This window comes from Centropristis striata, chromosome 12 (assembly GCF_030273125.1).
Source record: "Centropristis striata isolate RG_2023a ecotype Rhode Island chromosome 12, C.striata_1.0, whole genome shotgun sequence".
NCBI lineage: Eukaryota > Metazoa > Chordata > Actinopteri > Perciformes > Serranidae > Centropristis > Centropristis striata.
In genome coordinates, this window is record NC_081528.1 from 11,083,838 (window position 1) to 11,106,534 (window position 22,697).

General features: G+C 37.9%; 2 protein-coding genes across 2 annotated transcripts; one reads left to right on the plus strand and one right to left on the minus strand.

Moving 5' to 3' along the window:
- The first annotated feature begins 1,080 nt into the window (after positions 1-1,080).
- Positions 1,081-14,174, plus strand: nudt6 (nudix (nucleoside diphosphate linked moiety X)-type motif 6). The gene is made up of 5 exons (XM_059346386.1): positions 1,081-1,435; positions 2,988-3,191; positions 8,629-8,684; positions 12,829-12,883; positions 13,246-14,174. The coding sequence occupies exons 1-5, from the start codon at positions 1,180-1,182 to the stop codon at positions 13,626-13,628; spliced, it is 954 nt and encodes a 317-aa protein (XP_059202369.1). The 5' UTR covers positions 1,081-1,179; the 3' UTR covers positions 13,629-14,174.
- fgf2 (fibroblast growth factor 2) lies at positions 13,882-22,277 on the minus strand. The gene is made up of 3 exons (XM_059346385.1): positions 21,687-22,277; positions 18,314-18,417; positions 13,882-15,102 (listed from the first exon to the last, which is right to left on the minus strand). Exons 1-3 carry the CDS (start codon positions 21,862-21,864, stop codon positions 14,917-14,919), a joined length of 468 nt encoding a protein of 155 aa, XP_059202368.1. The 5' UTR covers positions 21,865-22,277; the 3' UTR covers positions 13,882-14,916.
- Positions 22,278-22,697: the final 420 nt, after the last annotated feature.

The window sequence follows — 22,697 nt, forward strand, 5'->3', positions numbered from 1 at the left end:
TACATATACTGCAGGTTATCATTTTGTTATTTATTGCTCTGTAAAATATTCGGATGGCTTTTAATTAGTACAATAAAACAAAACAATAAAATAAGATTAACATTTGACCAAAAGTTGACATCAATGGGAAATGTCTGTAACTAACCCGGCTTCGAAAAAAACATGTGCAAAATGTAATAGAAAAATTATATAATGTAAGGTTTTCTTCGTTTCCAATACGTAGAAACACAATTCAATAGGGATAAAGCTATAGTAAACATCAGTTGGGTGCAGATTAACATTCGGCATATATATTATATGTCAAGCGCATTTTCTTATTGGTAAAAAGTTTCATTGTATGTCTTGTTGCGTCAGATGACATCTTGAAGAAGCGCGTCATCCAGCCAGACAGTGGTTGTCAAAGTTGATATTTATTTAACACAAATATTTTCACTGGTTTTACTTTGCATTATAAATATGTCATATTTGGCTGTTTTGATCACAAAAAGAAGGATGATGACGCATATTTTCTTATAAATAAATTTTTTTCTTTTTGCCAAATATCACATACACAAATTTAAGTTTATTTTTGTTGAAGTCAGAGTTTGAACAATATATCTCAACTCTCTCCTGTCTACAAAACAAAAAAGCTGCGAAGACTGCACTGCGTTTAATGTCTTCAACATGTAATCTGTTTATTTTATTATTTATGTATATTTATTTATTTTTGTTTCATTCTTTTCCATTTAATTATTCTTCTATTTTATTTTTTAAATATTATTTACTTATATCTTATTTTTTGCATTGTGTATCTTTCTGTAACTGGTTTCTTCTTCTTTGTAACTGTGCATTGTATTGCTGTTTGATATACATAAATAAAAAAAGTTGATATTTAACCGATTTAAAAAAAAAAAAAAGATAAATTGGCATATTTGTTAGCCGAATTTAGCAACACACGTTGATGTGAATTTGACAACTGACATTAATACTATCGAATGCCGTTTACGTGTTACCAAGTTGAATTGTCAGATTTGTGAATGGAGTTTGTCATTGTACAACAGTTAGCGAGCCATCGACCTTTTTTACCGGAGCATTACGGTATTTATGCAACTTCCAGGGCGGACGTTTACGTAACTGTACTGCGCTTCACGCACATGCCGGTTGAAAATTGATCAAAGTTGCTTCAGTTAAAGGTTGTTTATGTTACAGCGGAGGAACATGGCTGCTTGTACCTTTGCTTTAAAGCTTTTACCTTTTGTGAGAGGAAGGTTTTGTCCCGCCCGCTCAGCTGTTCGTGCATTGTCGTGCACCGCAGCTTATGCTCAACTGCACAGAGTGGAGGGGGACGCGGCTCTGACCGGCAGAGTGGACCGGTTCGGTGGGGTGACAGTGAACCTGGCAGACACCGGTTTACCGGCGGACATCAGTGAAAGCTCGTTCAGCAGATTGCTCCAAGGTTGGTTGATATTAAGTGTACAGTGTGAGAGAATGAGATAATCTGGGGTGCAAAACAATGCACTAGCCATGTCCTCCAATCAATGCACAACTCTGCTCTGACCACAAACAATAACAGAGCAATATACAGTGGTAGCATGAGGCACTTTGAGTACGAGTAAGAGGTCAGTTGTTATTACACATGCATTGAAATGCAGGAGCATGAAAGTAAATAAGTATTGCTTGCAGAGTTTCCATGTCGTCACACTGTTAAAATAATCGCCTAAATCATTTTTTGTCAAATTTGCCTAAATCATCTCCTCATGACGCCGGCCACCTATGGTAAAATCGCCTACATCCTCGGTTGATTAGATCATGTGAATTTACCCCTTTAAGATCATCACTTCTTTGACAATTTGCTACATTCATAGGCATCAGATAAGAACCCAGCAAAGAAGAGCTAAGGGGAGATTGTTTAGTTATCAGTTTAGTTTATCAGTGTTTTATTATTGACACTAAGATTGGTAACACTTTACTCTAAGGTATCTACATAAGAGTGACACTTTGAAGTAACATTAATGCTCATGATACTTGTCATGTCATGTTTCTGACAGGCTTGTGTGGCTCTTATGTAGACACCTTCAAAATAAAGTGTTACCATATCTTGCTTAAGTCACAAAGGCATGTTCAAAAAATAATTTATTTCTCTTAAGTTACATAATTTACACACAGTGTTATTACTATGCCAAGGTCCCATACAAATGTACTTCTGAAATGACTTTGACATTAGGCTCTGCAATGTATTGTGTTCAGGGGTTTTGGTGTAGTTCTTTTTTTTTTAATGTTCATGAATTAATTTAAGCAATTTACGCAATTTTGATTCAACCCCGACTTTTTAACCACAAAGGGAAAGAAGAGATTTGCTTTATGCAGAAAAATTAGAAATCCAGTTTCTTACTCAAAGGTAAAAACATTTTCAATGCATTATATCATTATTATTTTTATTATAGTTAATAGTTAGTTATTATCAGTTAAGATAACAATAATAATGAAATTGCTTGTCACTTGTTAACAGAGCCAAAAATATTGTCTTTTACTGATGTTATTATTATTATTTTATGGTTTACAGTTGAGAACCTAAATATATTTATTCAACATGATATAAAAAGAGAGAAAACATGGCATTAAAGTAGCTGGAATCAGCAAAATGTCATACAGTTTTTAAACATAAATGCCTGAAATTATTAGGTAATAATCCAAATAGTTGCAGATTGATTTTCTATAGATCTGATTACTTGCATTCCCACCAGTCAGTCTGGGGTTCAAGCCAGTGACCTTCCACTTTGACAGATTTGCTTCCGCCCTTCAGGCTACTTCCAGTAAACTGTCTCTGCTGCTCGTCATCTACTCTCGTCTTTACATTTTCCATTTTTCCCCAAAATCAAATTAAGCATCGGAAACAATCTTTTATATTTTCTTTCTGCTTCTGTAGATTATTATTCAGTTAAGCAGCCACATAACCTATTTTTAATGTTTGTGTATCCTTGTAAACTTTTGATTTGTGCACTCCACAGAGTCTTTGTCCCAGTGGAAAGCAGAGGGGAAAGTTGCAGTGTGGCTTCACGTTCCCATCTCACTGAGTCGCTGTGCTGCTGCTGCCTCTACGCACGGCTTCAGCTTCCATCACGCCAAGCACGACCACGCCGTGCTGGCCCTCTGGTTGGGAGAGGGGGAAAGCAGATTGCCCGGGTTTGCAACGCACCAAATTGGAGTGGCAGGTAGAGAGTTTTTAGCCTGAAAGTGCATTCTTGACTTTGGGAATAGTACACTGTAAATAATTATCTTGTAAATTAACAGTAAAATACTGACAGCAGGGTTGCCAGCATTCTACTGTTAATTTTCCATTTCCCTTACTGTTATCTACTTTACAGTATGATACTGTGATAAAACCACATTCCGAATTACATTAAAATCCTGCATTTCATTAATTTTTTACAGTAAACTAAAACACAGTATAGTAGTGAAGGTAGTTGCAATTTTTTTTGCATTATACAATGCTGTCATTTTTGTAAATAGAGCATATTACTGTCTGGAAGCCAATCACTACGAATTAAGCACTGTCTTCACTGTAACCTCAGTAATTTTAATATACCATATACTGAATGAGTTATTTAAGTAAAATACAGCCATTAAAAAATGTGGACAAGAAGAGACTTTGAAAATATCATATATATATATATATATATATATATATAAATATATATATATCATATATTTTATGGGAAACAGCAAACTACCTACAAATATTGCCCAGAATGCATTGTTTTCTACAGTATAATACCTTTTTAATGGAAAACAGTATGTTACTGTCACAATTTGGCTGTTTTCATACAGCAATTTGTTACAGTGTAGAGACACAATAATGATTCCTAAAGTTCCACTTCCTATCTTTTCACTGAGCTTTTAACCGCATCTCACAGTCTTAAATTGAATTTGCACAGTTGTCATGATGAAGACCATGAAATGACTTGAGATTAAGATTATCTGGGGCTTTTGACTTACATATTGTCTTGTGTTATAGATTAAAACAAGATAAATAAAACTTCCGTTACTGACTGGATTATGTTTAAAAAATATATTTCACCAAAATGTGGTATCTATTTTTTAAATATTTTTTCCAGTAGGTTGTGGCAGTGCACTACAACATATTTGATCTAATTTATTTTTATGTATTACATATTAAATATGTATGTTAAGTAGTCTTTAGTAGGTGGTGGATGTAACATAATTGATCATATATTTATTTTAAATCTAATTTATTTATATATTTAATTTTTATATTATTTATTTAAATATGTACTGGTGTATATAATGTATGTTTTATTTATTTCTCAGTTGAATAATAGACATTGAACTAAAAGCGACAGAATATACTGCACTTTTGCAAAGGCTCATATTTAATTCTTGTGAGTATCAAATCATATAACCATATGTCATAAATCTAATGTGTATGCACATGTCAGGCATTTATTTAACCTACCTTAGCTTGGTGTGCTGTTTCATTACTTCTGATTAATTAGAGCTGACCACCCCCCAGGGCCCACAAACCCAAATCATCTCTGATATGGAAGTAAAGTTGACATAGCAGTGATTAGAACTGGCGCCAGGCCGCCTCAGACAGAGACTGCATTTATTCCCTCATATAAATCATCGCTGCAGGTTTTGTAAAGAGTGACACTACAGAGAGTGAGTTGATAGAAGCTTCAGGGTGTTTTAGAAAAAATGGAGGTGTGTTTTACAAATATAAATCTGTTCTGTTTCAAATTTAATAATAATTACATCTGTGGCTAATTAATATATATCGCAGTGATGAAATAAGATTAAATCTGAGCCAAACTATGACTTGCATGAGGTTATCACACACAAAAATCTGTGAAAACTGTTGGATTGTTTGTCTGTTGGGCTACTGAGCATTTTTCAACTTTGGCCCATTTAACTTGGGTAAATGGAAAACTCATCCAAATTGTGCAGCAGCAAAGAGAAGAGTGTGCTCAACTTCTGATTGTCCAGCAGAGGGCAGAGTGTGGTTAGTACCTTTGAGAGTGGAAGCACTTGAAGCATGTCAGAACATGTCCAGGGCATCCTTCAGTTTGGAAGATGGTCCAGAAATTCCCATATTTTTTGCCAGAATTCCTCGGTACAAACAATGATGACACAAAGGTTAGGAATGTGAAATATGCAGCTGTTTAGATGATCTGAAAACTTGTTTGCTAGAGTGCTTCCAGCTTATTATTTTTCATTAAAAACAAGAGAACAACTGAATTGACAGTCAGTCGAGGTGTAAGAAAGAAGTCATCTTGTTAATAAGTCCTCACATTGGTTTCTGATGTCCTGCTGAGATCTTAGAGTTTTAACCTTTGTCACAATATAGTTCAGTTTTTTATCACTACTTTATAGGTACTTATGGGTGTTTCACGACACCTACACATGGCTATAAGTGAGGTTAACATGATACTTACTACCATCATTTTCGAGGCAGTGGACACAAGTGCTCTGCTGGAAACAGATTTACAATTTTGTGACGTGAGGCAAAGTAAATATGAGCCCCAGAAAGCTTTTAAACTGTTCAGGCTGAACCCAAATATTAAACGTGGGTATTTTGAGATCAAAGTGACCTCCATCAAAAGTTAGCCAAATGACATTTAAAACTATCCCACTGCACACTCCAGATTCAATCTGCAGGTCGACTTGTGCTGCTGTGTTTACAGTGGGATGTGGGATGTAACGTGGTCAGTGCAACTGAAGAGTCAAACAAAACAATAAGCCGTATTTACTGTCCAAAATTAAGCAGAGGAACATTCCGTATGAACTTTCTATACAAAGGCAGGGGTTGTTATGATAACTTATTCACACGAAACCTGGCAGGGTAAGATTTAGGTTGTAAAATACAGGACATTTCTTTAAATTCATAACCAAGGAAGAGTGTCAGTAATATAGGCAACAAGGAGCATGTTGGTCACAGAGACTGTTAAAGGAAACTGAGCTCAACTATAGACTTTAAGCTCAAAAGCTCAAAAAAAAAGTGAAGCCAATACATCTTGATCTGGCTGCAGGATAGGTCATAGACTGCCCCCTCCATCCAAGGATGCTTCCTTGATAGGACAGGTCCTTCTGAGTCAGGTTACAGGGACTAGGCAAGACTCCTTCGAATCATTGATAAAACACACAAATGGAACGGGTTTGCGAGGTGCAGGTGTACATCATGGTTAGGGTTGTCACAATACAAACATTTTCAACTTGATACCGATACTCAGGAAAATATTCGATACTCGATACCATTTTCGATACCACAAGGATAAAAACAAAGACCCCAACATTTAACAGAAATATTTTTATTAACAAGAAAAATGCAACATGTGAAAATGAACAGAACCATACAGGTTAAATATTTATAATAAAAAATAAGTTGTTCAAAAAGAAACTGCAACTATGATAACAAGCTTCAGATACTCGATACTTCTGAAAATGAGTATCGTATCCGGATACAACGTTTTAGTATCGATACTTTTTTGAGTATCGATACTTTTGACAACCCTAATCATGGTATAATTGGACAGAAGGATACACAAGATGCATGCTTTGGAAATCCACTGAAAGAAGGACTCAGTAGAATTCTGAGGGTCCTTGACATCAGTACAGTCCTTTTGGCGGATGCCAATGACATAGTGTCCTTCAAATTCAGCCGTTTGAGGATCCTTCCTTGACTTTGAGAAGCTCCATCTGGCTCCAAATGCCATCCAAATGGTGTTGCCCATCTTTATATACAGTCTATGGGTTCAACACCCAGTGTTGAGCTGCGGACCCTCCTCAAAATGGCCGTAGTCATTACAATCATAGTCTAATCAGTATGCTGTCATACAATTCAGCTCAAGTGTTGACAAAACATTCAGATCTAGACTGACTCTCAATCATTTCCACATCTGACCTCACTGCGACCTCATAGTATAAAGCAGATATTACTGTGATCCTGTAATTACTGTAAAACCCAAAAAGTAGTAGAAGAAGCTGACATGAAATATGAATTGAGTGAAGACATCAAACTTTTTCTGTGGCTCAGAAACCAAATGTAACCTCAAGCGATTAACAGTTTTTTACTACAGAAGCCACAGTCCCCCTGTGATGATTGCTTCAGAGCATTTTGTCTCATAATTCCTGATCCTTTTTTCTCTCCTGCTCCTTGTGAGCATTTTGTTTCCTATACTGAAGGCTACATAATGATAGCCTCTCTTAGCAGCAGCCATATGGCACGGGGATCGGGGATGACATCAGTTTCCACTTGGAAGTCCAACTTAGGCCTTTAAGACGACCCATCCCTCGTTACACATCTGTGACATTCATTTAAGGAGGCCCGTCCCGGTCAGTCAGACAGAGCAACCGGAAAAGAAAGTGGCTCGTTTTCCCTCCTCCTCCTCCTCCTCCTCTTCCTCCTCCTCCGGTGCTGTTAGCAGCGGTACATAGCTCTCTCTCTTAGTCACTACATGCTGAAAAAAACTGAAAAATGTGGTGAAGTGGGATGTCGACATTATTCACAAGTACGGCTGAGTCACTCAAACTCTGTTTATAAGAATTTTATTTTATTTAATGTTAAACCCATATTTCAGCCATCAATGTGCCTTGTTTTTCTATACTCGGTGGAAATGGAGTTTTTTTTTTTTTTTTTTTTTTAAGATAACTGAATTTTTTGAAAAGTACATTTACCCAGAATGCAGTACTGACATTTAAGCAACTATAGTCAATGTATTTATATCAGCAATGGATCACATGACTACATGTGGGTGGGCATTCACATGAATTTTCCCAGTCACATACTCATTTTTACAATTATACTGACACCACATGAATGCAGCACAAATGCACTGTCTCACAGTGTTTGAAAAATACTTTGCATAGCTGCCCTATTGTTCGGATCAACTTCAAAGATTAATGGTTTCTTTCTTGGCTCACGTTACACCCGTCTTCCAAGTTTCATGACAATCGGGCCAGTAGTTTTTTCATAAACCCGACAAACAGACCAACAAACTGAGACAAAAACATAACCTCAACTCATCAACTTCACTGCTCTGCTTCACTCTCGCCACCATTATCAGCACCGTTTCTGTTTTCAGTCAAACAGCTCTGAAAAGCCCAATGCATGCCACCAGCACTATCACAAACAACAGATAGAGAAGGTTAGCGACTATTTATTTATTTGCATTTAGCAGCCAAAAAGCCATTTCTGCCTTTGAAAGTGGTCCGAAATGTTGTAAAACTACAGTGAAAGTACTGTAATACACGTCTGGTGTTATACAGCGTTTTGGTAGTTTTATTTTTGGTATAGCTAGTCACATACACTAGCTCAAGAAATGGAATAAACTTAAATTCTCAATTAATCTAAATAATGAGCAGCATTATGAACAGCAGGGATGTGATAAGTGAATATTAAATAGACGAGGCAGCTGTCTGATGCTTGATGGAGGCTTTTTCCTCCACATGGTGCAGGTTTTATGTTGTGCTCAGCCCAGTAATTAACTTTGAAGTAGACTGCAAACAGGTCCCTCTTTCTTAATTGTTCTTACAGGAACTACAGCAGTGCAAGATGTGGAGCAGCTTATACACATGGGACATGAGTATTTGCAAAATATGTGAAATGAATGTCTAATTGTTTGTTTTGTCCAGGTGCAGTTGTTGACGAATCGAATGGAAAAGTTCTTGTGGTTCAAGACAGAAACAAGGTACACGATTCACTTCACTGTTATAAAATGTTAAAATATTATTTCTTCTATTATTTCTTTGCTTTATTTACAGCAAATGTGTGCACAGCTGGAAAAATGAGGAGTCATAATATTCTTTTCTTAAGGAAACTGTAAAAAAAAAAAATATTTGGCTATTTTTATATCCAAAGGAGAATACAGCATATGAAAAAGCCAGCTATAAGCACAGAGCTGTGATTATAAATACTAGGTAGAGTTAGCATGACATATTGATTAAAAAGAGAAATTATGACAAATTTTGGCTGATTAAAAATGTTTGGCAGCTTTTGCCTGATATTCCATCCAGAGTAAAAAATGACTCAATGAAGCAGCGGATCTCTTGGTGCAGCTAAAAATGTCTGTGATTAGTTTTGTTTATTTAGTGAGTTGTGTGTTGCCTCTGTTGATCCAAACGTGGGTGGAAATCCTCTCAGCTCCTCTGACACTTAACATAGCTCCACACAACATTAGTTGACCTCAAGCAAACACAGTGTTTACATGAGCTGAATGCACTCAAACAACTCGGTGAGCGTGAGCCTCGGCCAACTCTCACAGAGTCCTGCTGTACTGCTCCAAGTTGTTATGAGGTTCACTTACAACAGGTCTCTTTTTCAACCTTTTCTACACTGATTTGTTTGTGAGGCCATAACAAGATTGCACCATGATGCTGCAATTTGGAAACCAATTATGTTTTAAGATATGCCAGCTTAAACTCCACTTAAAGTAAACAAGATGATGAGTAAAAAACATATTACACAGAGTGCATTTTGTGACCTAAAGAGTAAAAGATGCTGTTCTAGTAAAGGCAGCAGCCTCTGTGTTTAAAGCAAACATTATATTTTGTAACGTGACCACTCAGCACCACCACTACTGCTAATGCTGCCAGGAATTCAGAGCTTCAGATGTCAGAAAGTCCTGGCATAGTGCGTACCCATGTAACACACGATACTCCAGCATGCAGCAGATCTTATGTATAGTGGAATGACATAACTGTAGCTCCCTCCAAACTGGAATCTTTCACTACAAGACCCTGTTAAAAAGTTATATAAAAAGCATGTTAACATTTAAACTGACTCATAGGGCAAAGCACCAGCACAGGGTCACAAGAGCCTTTCCATGGGGTCTATTGAGAATTTGTCTATGGGATTTTTGCATTGGATTTTGGATCATTGCAGAAAATAAGCTCTGTGACAAACACACGTTTCTGATGCTGACGTATTTTGTTGTGCAGGATAATCTTCACAAATGAACACCACTTTTATAATATTTGAAGCGTTAATGCAGCCGACAGAAGTAAAAAGTATGTTATAGAGAATCACACCACGGTCACATGACTTGAACGTCACAGCCGTTAGCTTGAGACGGTCTCCAACAAACTTACCAGCAGTTTTAGAAAGCAAGCGAATCCATAGCCTGTAGCCTAATAAATTGTTTATTTACATAATTAACAATCTACAAGAGTTTGCAAGGGCACTGAAAAACACGACTAGCGGCTGTGAGGCGGACTAGTGAGAGAGTTCTTGTCCTTGATGACGTTTATTGTCCCCGACAACCACTGTAGTCTCATTTAGCCACTTGTTAGCAACTGTCTTTTTAAGGACAAGTAAAGACTTCATAGTTCACAAGTGGGGGTATTTACTAACATATTTTAATTTTTATGTCATACAACAAAACACAAACATCTCTTCAACCTTTGTTAACCACAGAAAGCAGCATCAAGCATCAAACCAAAATCCTGTTCAAAGAGCTTAGACCCCAGAGTGCTAAAATTTAAAACACGAAAAAACTTACTTCCAAGTTTAAGAACTAATTTCTGTCGCACATTATGCCAGATGATACTTCAAGATATGATGACAGTAACAGATAGTGTCACTATACAGGCAATATACATATATGTATGTACGTATTATACATAGTATTATACATATATGTATAATATAATACAAGAAAAGTATGTAATCAGTGTAACTGATGTTTGATTATCAGTTTCCGTCATCTTATTAGTTACAATGCCAAGTATTCTCTGCTTAGAATTTCTCACTTGGCTTCTGTTTTATATCGTCTGTTTTTTCGTGTGTTTATCTGACATTTTACAACAACAAAAAAAAATCCCCCAAAACTTCCGCAGCTTAATAGATAATAAGAGTCTTCTTAGTTGGAACGCTGTGTACCAAAGAGCAGAATCTGTGCCTGTTTAACACAGAGACACAGAGACATAAACATGAACATGTGTGCCATCAGTCAGTGTCAGAGATCAATAAACTGTCAAAATGCTGAACCACCAGAGGAAGAAAACATGCAGGAATATAAATCTCTTACTCAATAAAAAACAATAGAAACTTTTATTATTCTGCCTAATAAAGCTCAGATGATGAACCACAAGACGGTAAAGTGACTTATTACAGTCAAACACATATATTGATCAATTCTTAGACTGATTGGTAACTGTTAAGGGATTAGATTCCCTAAATTATATTTACAAAAATAAACAAACAAACAAACTTGTTCTCATGCTCTTCCAGTGGTAACGAAATTGTGTTTTGATTTCTTTATTCTTTTTAAATCAAATCTACCTGCAGACATCTGTCATTTTTTAAATTATTTTCTTTCCCAAGCAACTATACACATAGAGCGAAGACCTCCACCATGCCTTGTCCTGCAAAAATGAAAAATACTGAATGAAAAGTAAAAAAAATATTATATGGCCCATGCTTATCTTATCAAGTTTCATGAAAATTGGACCAGTTGTTTTTCTGTAATCCTGCTGAAAAACATACACAACATAAACATGAGCTCCTTGGTGGAGGTAAATATAGAGCTTTTTAAATAATTTTAATATTTTAAATTACTTCCCTGGTATTACATTTGCCGGATAATCTGCGACAAAACTCCTAACTCACAATGTCTTTGCTTAGTTCCAGCAGGAACACATGGTCACCATCAAATCTGCATCATACGACAAATATAGTCGCATATAATTGAGAGTCTAAGCGGCTCTGTTTGCTGACAGCATGTAACATGTGCCTTCGACAGTAATCTAAGAGCATATAATGTATCTTGATGGCTTTTATCCAGAAGCAGAGGGAAACAGTTAGTGGCCTGGAAGTGTGGGAAACGTTTTATCTCTTCCTCTCCTCCTCCTCCACATCGAGCTGTTTACTGGAAATGGGCTTTATAACAGTCTGGCCCTTGGCAGTGGAGTCTCTGGCAGAGCGAGCCAGTTCAGAGCTCACAGAGGGTTATGAACTTCCTGAGCAAAGACCAGGACATTATCACTCTCACATCAGAACAAAAAGACAACGGACAGATCTCCAGTGGACTCCATCGGGGAGCTGAATGATGTAATGTCCAGTCATTTCCCGGCAGATTTGGCATGAACAGTTTGGCATCCTTTCACAGTTGTATTTGGTATTATTATTTTCACATTTCTCTCTGACAGCTCCTGTGGGGATCTGACGTTTTACTCTGAAAAACCACGCTGATTAAAGTTACTCAAAATCTCTTTATTTCTTCCTCACCGGCACATTTTAGAAACAGCTCCAAAAAATATATAGCATTCTGTCAAAAATACATGAAAATAAATGCATATGTAGTGCATTCCTCAAAAAGAGAGGAGTTTGCAAACCAAGGAAAATCTAAGATGAAATAGCATTTCTTGGGGAAAAAAAAAACAAACAAGCAATGCATACAAAATTCTTTAGGTAACTACAAAAATATATATACAACACTGACATCATAATTTAACCAGCAGCATACTGTTATTAAATATCAAGGACAAGTGGTGAAACAGTTTTGGAAGACACACTTCACCACATTAAATGTTAAAGTCACTAAATATAAAACATAAAATGAAGAAATATCTCTTTGCCTGAATAATTATTAGTTCAGATACATACAATGATCCTTGAACACATAATCTATGACTTGCTGTGATTGTCTTAAAGATAAAAACTAGAACAACTTGTGAGAAACAAGTGTTTTTAAACAGGACGGCATTGGAATATTTTATCATTCAAAACGTGACTAAAATGGAGATTTTTTTAGCAAACTTGTTGATATGACTCAGATACATTTACAGCAGTGCCATCCGTCACAATTGATGTTAAATTTTAACTTTGTATTTCAGACAAAGAATGCTTGGAAGTTCCCCGGTGGCTTGTCTGATCCGGGAGAAAATATAGGTGAGTGTCACGCTCAGCAGAGCAACAAACTAATACAGTACATCTAGCTAAATCCTTCGATTTTAGTGTTATGCTTAATGTAGATACATATACATTCATTTGAACTGTACAAAATAAGGCACACGATACATACGCAAAGAATCTGTTTCTCCAAATTCACCCTTTCTGATATTTTAAAAGCAGCTTTCTTTTATATACAACCCCAAAAGCAGCGTCAAATGTTTGTTTTTACAAAACAATATATGTATTTTCCCTTTCCCCCACATATCTCAGGTGATTCCGACAAGGGAACATAAATATATTCCTTTTTGTCAGGATCTTAAAAATGCCTCTACATACATTTATTAATGTTTTTTTCTCAGGTGCCACTGCTGTTCGTGAAGTCTTGGAGGAAACAGGCGTTCACTCCGAGTTCAGATCTCTGCTCAGCATCCGGCAGCAACACAACCACCCCGGAGCCTTCGGCATGTCGGACATGTACATCATCTGCCGACTCAGCCCTCTCACCTACGACATCAACTTCTGCACGCAGGAGTGTCTCCGCTGCGAGTGGCAGGACCTCGCCGAGCTGGCCAAGACCAACGACACGACGCCCATCACTTCTCGCATCGCCAAGCTTCTGCTTCACGGTCTGGAGCAGGGCTTCAACAAGATCGACCTCACCATGGAGGAGCTTCCTGCGGTCTACTCTGGCTTATTTTACCAGCTGTACCACCGACAGCTTCCTAAAACACTAAAATCATAGCAGGTCTTCAACCTGATGGGGTTAGCATATCATGGCTAGCTATGTTGACACATGGTTGTCAGTATTACTCGTATTTAAAGTGTATTTATGACTGGATTGTGTTTTATTTTCACACTGTGGATGAAATGTGGTTCAATAGGCTGTGAACTACAGAAACAATCACTTTGGGGTTTTTAATTGTTATGCCACTCTGGTGCCTGCAAGACTGCAGAGTTTTATACAGTTTATTTAACTTTTTTGGCGGCCATGTTGGAAGCCCATATCTGTTGGGCAATAATGGCTGCCAGCAGCTGATTTTTTTTTTTTTTTTAAAGGTACTGTTTTAAATTCTGCTGTGTTTTTTAAACTGGGAACAGGTCACATTATGCTGACCACACTGGACTGGCAGAAGCCATTGTTAGTGGATGGATGCAATATTAATATTGGCTGCCTCGCTGAATTAGCCGACTGGCTGGTCAAAAATCATCTTTTTGTTCAAGTTAACTGCCTTTCTGACATCATTCACAACAATTATCTCGTATTAATAAATGTACAAGGTACGCTCCAGTGCCATGCAACTTGGACTTTTTGCACAAAATACAAAAGGGGAACGTAGTTTTATCGGAAAACAAAGACAAGCTCAGGAAACATGTTCTCTATTCATTAAGTGTGTTTAGATACTGTGGAAAAAAAACTACAAGTAGTGCTTGATATTAGTGTGTTTAGGCTTTTTTTTCTCACAATTTTGTATGAAAAAATTCTAAAATTCAGCTACAAAGTTCAATCCTCTCTTATAACATTATAATGTAGGATTTAAATGAATTTTCTTAACCATTTTTTTTAGAGGTTCTCCCTCTATAATCTTATACTCTATGTTTAAACTGAATATTCATCTATATTCCCATCATCTTGCAGCTAAACTGAGACTGCAGCTTACACAGTCGGAAGCAGGCTTGTAATCAAAAGGTCGCTGCTCTAAATCCATCATCTAGAAAGTGAACTTCTTTATGGGTATAATGAACTCTGCCATCATTAAGGGGTGCACTTGATGAAGGCACCTGGCTCCAGTGGCACTAGTGTAGCAGCTGGCCGCTCCGCAGTAAAAGCCTGGTTTTACTGGGAAGCAGCCAGCTGTGAATGTGTGCCACTGTTTGAAAGTAAAAGCTGAAAAAGAGCAGACATGTTCAGGATATAACAGTCAGAAAGCGTCACAGCTATTTTGGGCAATGTTGATGGAACACTTTGTCTTCATTGCCGTCACATCTTCTTCTTTGTTACTGCCACTAATATTTCTCGATCAGATCCCAGATTAGCATTTGGCAGACATAGGAAGAAAAAGAATGGCCTTTTGACCCGGTCCAGTTTTGCTCCCAGACTTGTACTGGCCAGTCCGCTTCAGTGCCACGTACATGTTCGGATACTTCCGAGAACGATAGGTGTTGTAGTTGTTGCTCTCGAGTCGCTCCAGGAAGTAGCATTCGTCTGTTGCTCGTCTCTGGAGAGAAAGACACAGAGGGGTTACAAATACGTTCAATATGATGTTCAGTGTATAGAATTTGGCTATTGAGAGAGGAACATATTCAGCCTTTTACACAACACTAATGGGAAACCTTTAAACTGTGAAACTACTCTTTAATATTTCAATAAATGGAAACTGAAGGTCATTCTGTCTGTAGGATTAATATAAATGTTACTGTATTTCTTTCCACACTGCTAATACTCCTCTCTGCTTATGTACATTATTTCTTTAGTGGCTTTTCATCAAATAAATTATTTTGTTTGGATTGTATTTAATATATATTTTGCTGGAAAAGGAGAACATTTGTAATGTTGACATTTTATGACATTAAATTGCCACATTAAACCTCCAGAGTTATTCCACCTTTATTTTGAAGGAGTCTGTCGGTCTGGAATCATTTCTGCTTCACACTAAAGACATTTGTTTTAAGGAAACCATGCCTGACCGGGGACATTATTACAGTAGTAGTTAATGTTTGTCTCAGGTCTGCTTCCTTGTATCGTGATTAAACATACATGGAGGTGACTGGGCTCAAATGATACAGCAAAAACAGGAAAAATCCAAAAACTGAAAGAATTAAAATGTCTTGGACAAACATTTAACTGACATGGTTTAAAAAGTACCAAAGATGAAGATCACTGTGTGCTCTAATGTTATTGACCATGTTTATTTTTAGTCCTCTCACTATCCCCTCTATTAAAATTGTCCTTTTAAGAAAACCTGAAGAAAAAATTAATTACTGAACGTCTGGCCAAAACGTTGCTGTCTCGCTGGGCGTTAACTCCTCTACACCCTGTCCAACAAGAGGCTTTTGTTTTAGTTTCTGTTTTTACTCGACCGTGACTGCACGGCTACGGAGCCATTAGTCAGAAGATATTTGATTTCAACTGCAACAACCACCCAGAGCTATGTCATTATGCATTATCTAAAACAATTCAATTATTCATTTTGCAAAAGCAGCAAAGAATAATCTCACGTGTGATTGAGGGTTTTTTTTTACTGTTGGATGCCCACTGAACCCTTGACCAAGCTTGTATAGGTCTAAACAGCTGGTATATATATATATATATATATATATATATATATATATATATATATATATATGTATATATATATGTATATATATATATATATAGTCCATTTAAGTCCATTTAATTGTCGTATCCAGCCTTTGAATACTGAATTGAAAAAAAATTGAAGATGAAGGAAATTTGTATTTACCACATAAAAAATAAAAATTGAAATGAGTCCAATCTTGACTAATCTTATCAGCAGAACAAATGTCTGTATCAATTTGTTTTAATGTAATGTAATGTATTCATTAATTATAAGCAAAAATCTATTACACAGATGACTTCTGCATCTATATAGAACATTTGCAAGTCCAGAACAGTAAAGATGCTAATTTAGAAGGAAAAATTGTCAATGTCTGAGGCCACAAATGTTACCCTTCATATCAGTGAATATACTGACTTTTCTTTTTTCACACCACCAATGGTGTGAAGAGACTGTTTTTCTACACACAACTAAGAGCAGAACAGAGAACAACGCCTTGGGTGGCGGCTGCTCGAGCTTGTCATTAGTGAGGAAATACTTCTTTCCAATTACATGGACTGTGGACAAGCCTTCACAACCACCAGACCACATCAGTCACCAACACTTCACACTTCCACCGCCGCTGCAAGCAGCAACCCTGAGGCAACAGAGCAGCAAAGGTGCCAAATTGCTGTTGGCTACTTCTCGTTAGCCCTCAGGAAATCCTTCAGATCAGTTTAATTTCACAGTACGACGTGTAATGAGTGAGAATACAAAAGGCAGAGTGTCTTAACCTGACTTTGAAGATGTTTCCGATTTTTGTTGGGCTCATGTGAAACATCTGATGACTCAACAACTAAAAGCAGCAGCCAGTTTGTCTGCTGGTCAGACAGTTCCTAAAAGCTTTTAAATAAAAGAAGAAAACAGACTTCAGATGTTCTGCTGCAGGACAGAAAGACACAATGCATAATACTGGTAAGATCTTCCAGCCGACACTATTGTTTATCCGCTCACTCAACTGAACAGCAGACGGCAAGGGTCAAAAACTGAACACTATTTCTGTCTTTTCCTGATAAAATGTTTATTCGGATCTAATCTAATCTAAACTGCCTTCTCATGTTAAACGAAGTGATCAACTGTTGGATGCATCTCATCCAAATGTCTTTGTCGAAAGTACAGCTCACCTCCATGACTGCCTGTCAGGTTGCCCATGAAGATCTGGAGAAAATGTATAATAAAAGCCTGCAAATACCAGAGCTCACATAATTCACATACCTGCTTTTCTCCACCAGCAGCCTAGAAAATATCCTGTATCTTATCTTCATGGGCGTGACTTTTACAAGTCTTCTACTATACACATTATTGGAATTTAATAATACATTTGTTCGCTCGTTTATAGATATTGTCATAATAATTATCATAGTGGGGGGAAATTTTTTTATTTTTATTTTGTTATCACTTCAACCTCTTGAAGTGGGGATGGGAATATAGCTTATTATATTTGGTTTTGCAGAGCTGTCGTCTATTTGTTTCTCTTCCATTCTGGACTGTAAGGGTGCAAAATCAAACATAATTTGATTTGGATTTGAACGCTCAAACCCAAACTTGCTGTGACGAGGGGTCATGATTTTGTTGGCCGAGGCAGCATTATCGCTCAGGGACAAGACTGGAGAATGGAAAGAAAGACAAATGGTCAAACTGATTGGATTTGGGAGAGACGCCTCAGTTGGACCAAAATTCTGGTGAAAACAAACAGGAGACGCATAGATACAATACTGTTTGCTGCCTCAACATACAACTGGATCTTTGGACCTGGGCTGAAATGATACTGTGGCAAACCTTTTTCATTCTCAGTGCTGACTGTGACAAATGTGTGTCGACCTAATTATTTCTCTGCGAGGGAAGATTTCTTGTTGGATGGTTGGTAAATATTTGGTTTCCAAAACACAGCAGTGAAAATGCTGACAGGGGCAGAAGACATTTACTGTAGGTGCTAAGACAGATTAGTGAAACAATTTTGGTAAAGAAAACTATTCTCTTACAATATATATATATGATATTTAGGGATTTTATAAGACTGCTTTCACAATAATCTCAGAACAGAAACATTTTAACTTTAGTCAACAGAAAGATGACGATCCAGCTCACTTACCGCTCCAAACAGTCGTCCATCTCTGTTCATTGCCAAGTAGCGATTAGCACAGACTCCCTTGATGACCACCTCCCCCACTGAGGTCGCCTGGAGTTGAAGCTTTACTGAGAAAAAAAGACAAACACTTATTCGAACAAACTGAGAAAGCAGAGACATCATTAGTGGTTTGCTGTTGGGATCTTTAGTGAAAGGAAGAAGATTAAGCACTTAATACTGTCCATCTATTTTATAAAAAGATAAACTCAACTTGGCACATTTCAGACAGTTATGCAACCCAAAGTGCGTCACAGAGCAAAATTAATAACAAACTATAAAATAAGTCATAAGAATAAAAATAAAATACCAGGAAATAAAAAATAGTATGAAATCAGTGATTAAGACTAACTTACAATAAATAATGAGACACCTGAAGGGTAAAAAGAAGGAGAAATGGAGTCTCTTAGATCCTGACGAGGGCCACAGTGGCCGAACACTGACTCCCCGTGTGTTTTTTGATGAAATTCTTGGAATTCTTGGCCAACTGCAGGAGATCTGAGGGATCTGCCATGTACGTATTTAAAAAGCATCTCTGAGATGGTCCCAGGCCATTTGGTGATTTAAAACATAAGAAAATCTTATGATTGAAATTAGTCCTAAAACTGATAATTCAATGGCTTTAAAACATGAGTTATATTTCTCTGTCTGGTCTTTGTCACTATTTGAGTTCTGAACAAGCTGGAGATGGCCAGCAGCTTTTTTAGGTAGACGAAACAAGAAAGCATTTTAATAGTCAAGAGGTTATAAAAGTAGACAAAAGGTTTCAGCCAGAGAAATGCTCTACAGTGAAGACAATTTAGAGGGATTACTAATGTGGGACATAAAGGGGGCACCTGGTTTCTACACTTAATCCCAATAAAATAGTAATCTCTGTACTTTTTAAAGCTATAGAAAATGTCACCGTCTTTTAACTGATCTAACACTATCCCATCAAGAAACAGTTCACACAGTAAAGATAGCATATGAGGCCTTTACTAGAGCAGTAAACAAACACGAGTAACGGTTTCGACAGTCATGGCCTTAGAGACAGCCTGTGTAAACTACCTGCTTGCTACAGAACGTTTAATGGTATAGCCTATACAAACTTGTTGTTATTTTGATGGGAAGATTAGTTAGTTTGATAGGACAAAACAGAAAGAAGAAAATGTCATAATAAAATGTCACCCATATCATAAAACGTATGAAGTTGTTAAGGCTAATGTGTTAGCAAATCAATTGACAATAATTCAACATTATCTCTAATTTTAGCTCTGTTTGTGTGTCCACCAGCTCCTGAGAACAATATCTAGCTCCTTAGCTGGTAGATGCTTTAACTTGCTAGCTTCTATCTTGGCTATCTGCTGTTTGGTGCTGGGCAGACAGTTTTGCTTTAAACAGCTGCCTTCTGCGGCATAAAACAGCCCAGATGAGAGCAGAGAGAGTGAATCAATCAATAAATCTGCTGTAAAAACAAAATTATGAGCTAAAAGCATTAAAAGCTCCATATAGCTGCAGAGTTGGTGTGAAATATTCATTAATGTGGCTTTTAATACTTAATTATCTATTAATTTCTGTTGCAGAAACATCGCCTATCTTGCATTTTGTTCCACATTTCAGCAATGAATGAAACCCCATTGATGCCACCAGTAACAATAAGCTAGCTAACATGATCAGCTACTAAACAGTAGCACCACAATGAGGCTAACAGCAGTCTGAGCACACAATACCTGTTGGCTGTTCATCACAGCTGTATCAAAACCCTCTCTTACATTTTTTTCTTCTTCTTTTTTTTCCCCCCGAAGAGACAATGCTGCCCGCCAACAAAGCATACTTTGCATGAAGCCAAACCACCAAAAAGGAAGCAGGGGCCCCATAAGGTAAATGAGAAGATCTGTCCATAATTAATCCATATTAACGCATCTGTCTACAGTTAAAGCTGCCTGTGATTCATGTCACTGATCAAAGAGGTGTTCTTCCCTGAAGATTATTATCATAATTGTTGAGTTTGCTGTCGTGTGTTGGGTGTTTACTGGGAATATTCTGTCCCACAGCCTTTTGTGAATACAGGAAAACTTCCCCTCAGCTGTGCTCGTCTCTGTACAGTGGTCCTATCTGTAATTGTCCTTGGGCTGGTGATGTAAGGGTGATAATTTGAGGCAGCTTTGGCACGGGAGGCTAAAAAGAACTCAGATGTGTTGGACTCCCATCTGCATAAGCACAAAGATCCCACTTGATTGTCCTTGGGTATATTGGGTAACATTTCTCACTAACTTTTCCAACTCTAACTGGCAGGTATGTTATGTTGTCTAAAGAGTTGGCAGCTCAATCAGAGCCTCAACAAAAGGACCATTGATGAAGCACAGCTCAGGTCACTTTCACTGCAAGAAACCATTACGGTAAAAAGCTAAATGATTAATACTGATTCCAGTTCTGTGACTCATTGCGGATATATTCCTTTCAATGTGAAGCAATGATACTGACTCTTTGTTACTTAATATGCAACTTTCTCACATCATCTCAAACTCTGCTGCTCTGTCACTTTATGTCACAAAGAAGTCTAACTAAATCTAATTGAATTATTATAAAAAATAGCTCCTGTTGAAATGAAGCACCTGCTTTAAATGTCACACTGAATCTTGGGTAATACATTTCCAAACATGTTTTCTTTGGAAAAACCCCAATTTTTGCATGTCCCCCCCTCCTCCCCTCCCACTCACTGATGCAACTAAGGACACACACTTAAAAGTAATCAGAGATGCAGAGGCACAGAGGGGTATCACAGTTGTCCAGGACAAACAAGCCAATAATGGTTCTACTTCAACAGTTAGCAGAAAAGTCAACAACATCTTTCACTTTCTAAATAAATATTGATGACCTTGTGGTACAGAGAATATTTTATTATATTGTGGAGTAATAGTATAATTTTTAGATATTTGCTCACTGACCTCAAACACAGACAGGGACATTTAGATCAGACATTCACTTATTCTGTCTTTTAACTCCATGTTATGCTGTTGTGTGACGTAAACCACGCAGTAAGCAGTGTGAATGACTGTGACTCAGCATGGGGATCTACATTTACTAAAAACGTCATGCATAGTCCATCGAATTTCCATTGATTAAGAAAATTTGAGGTGAACATCTCCTGAACTCGTGTTATTATACTTTCCAGAAGTAGGCCTACACACATTTTGGTGTTTACAAGTGGAGAATAAACCTCAGTTAGCTGGAAAGTTCACTTAGTTCCTCCATGATGTTTTTGCTTCACCATTACTTCCCTCTTGCATATTAAAAAAGAACATAAAGAAGCTTTGTGTGCTGTGCAAAGCAAAGAAGAAGGGGGACTGGAAGTACTTACTGTGGGGGTCGTTCTTTTCCCGGATCCCATCCACACTGCCATCAGACTTTATCCTCAAGAAGAAGCCCCCGTTTTTACAGTACAGCCTTTTGGGTTCCTTGAAGCTCCCAGGAGGAAAGCCGCCGCTGCCGCTGCCTTCAGGTGTGGAGGGAAGTGTTGTGATTTCTCCCGTGGCCATATCCTCCTCTTTCCCCGCTTCCCGGCGACTGCTTCTTCTTCTTCTTAAGCAGTGCAGGAGCCCCACTGTGGCCTCCCACCTCCCACTAACTGTTGCCTGTTCCCTCCTCCCCTCCTCCACAGAGCTTCACACAAACTGATTCTCCTTAACCCCAGAGGTCAGTTTGCCTAAACACCCCCCTCTCAGGGCAGCAAGTGCCCTTAAGTCCTCAGAGTCTGAGGCAGAAGTAAAATGCCCAAATGCCTCTACCTAGCAGCAAATGTCTAAAACTACCGTCCGTAGCTGCTTGTCTGCTGTTTGTAGAGCTGGCAGCTGCTTTGCCAGTGTACTCTGAGCACACTGGTAGGGGAGATGCATGCAGATTCCCCGCTCTTTCTCTCTCCTTGCAATGAAGTGTTTAAATCAGGGCAGCTGGCTTAGATCTGTGTGGAAGGCTTTCCCCTTTGGGCCTCAGTTCGCATGCGCCCTAGCAGCACCAACACACACACATGCTCACGCCCACTAATGCTCACTTATTTAACCAACCAACCCAGGAGAAGTCAAGAAAGGAGAGGAGGGCAAGAAGGGGGACGTGCAACTTGTCACTGTGTAACTGGGACCCGTTAGAGCGCCAAGAGCGGTGGCAAGCATGTGAACAGAACCAGTGTTTTCATTCATCCAGGCTGTTAAAGAGCATGAAAAGAGGGACGTAAAAAGAAAACCAGCACAGCCGGCTTTTTGGTGAATCACTCAGTGCTATTCATAGGTGAAAAACAACAATGCAGCAGACTTCAGATGAAAAAGCTTGCATTATGAATGAGTGGTTTTAATTGCTATTCTCAACTCCCTCAGAA

Excerpts from the sequence above, each read along its gene's own strand:
- nudt6 (XM_059346386.1), top strand. The coding sequence starts at position 1,180 with ATGTTACAGCGGAGGAACATGGCTGCTTGTACCTTTGCTTTAAAGCTT. Across the intron at positions 1,436-2,987 it reads GTTCAGCAGATTGCTCCAAG|AGTCTTTGTCCCAGTGGAAA; the intron begins GTTGGTTGATAT and ends TGCACTCCACAG. Across the intron at positions 12,884-13,245 it reads TGATCCGGGAGAAAATATAG|GTGCCACTGCTGTTCGTGAA; the intron begins GTGAGTGTCACG and ends TTTTTTTCTCAG.
- fgf2 (XM_059346385.1), bottom strand. The coding sequence starts at position 21,864 with ATGGCCACGGGAGAAATCACAACACTTCCCTCCACACCTGAAGGCAGC. Across the intron at positions 18,418-21,686 it reads GGAAAAGAACGACCCCCACA|TAAAGCTTCAACTCCAGGCG; the intron begins GTAAGTACTTCC and ends TTTTTTTCTCAG. Across the intron at positions 15,103-18,313 it reads ATGGACGACTGTTTGGAGCG|AGACGAGCAACAGACGAATG; the intron begins GTAAGTGAGCTG and ends CTTTCTCTCCAG.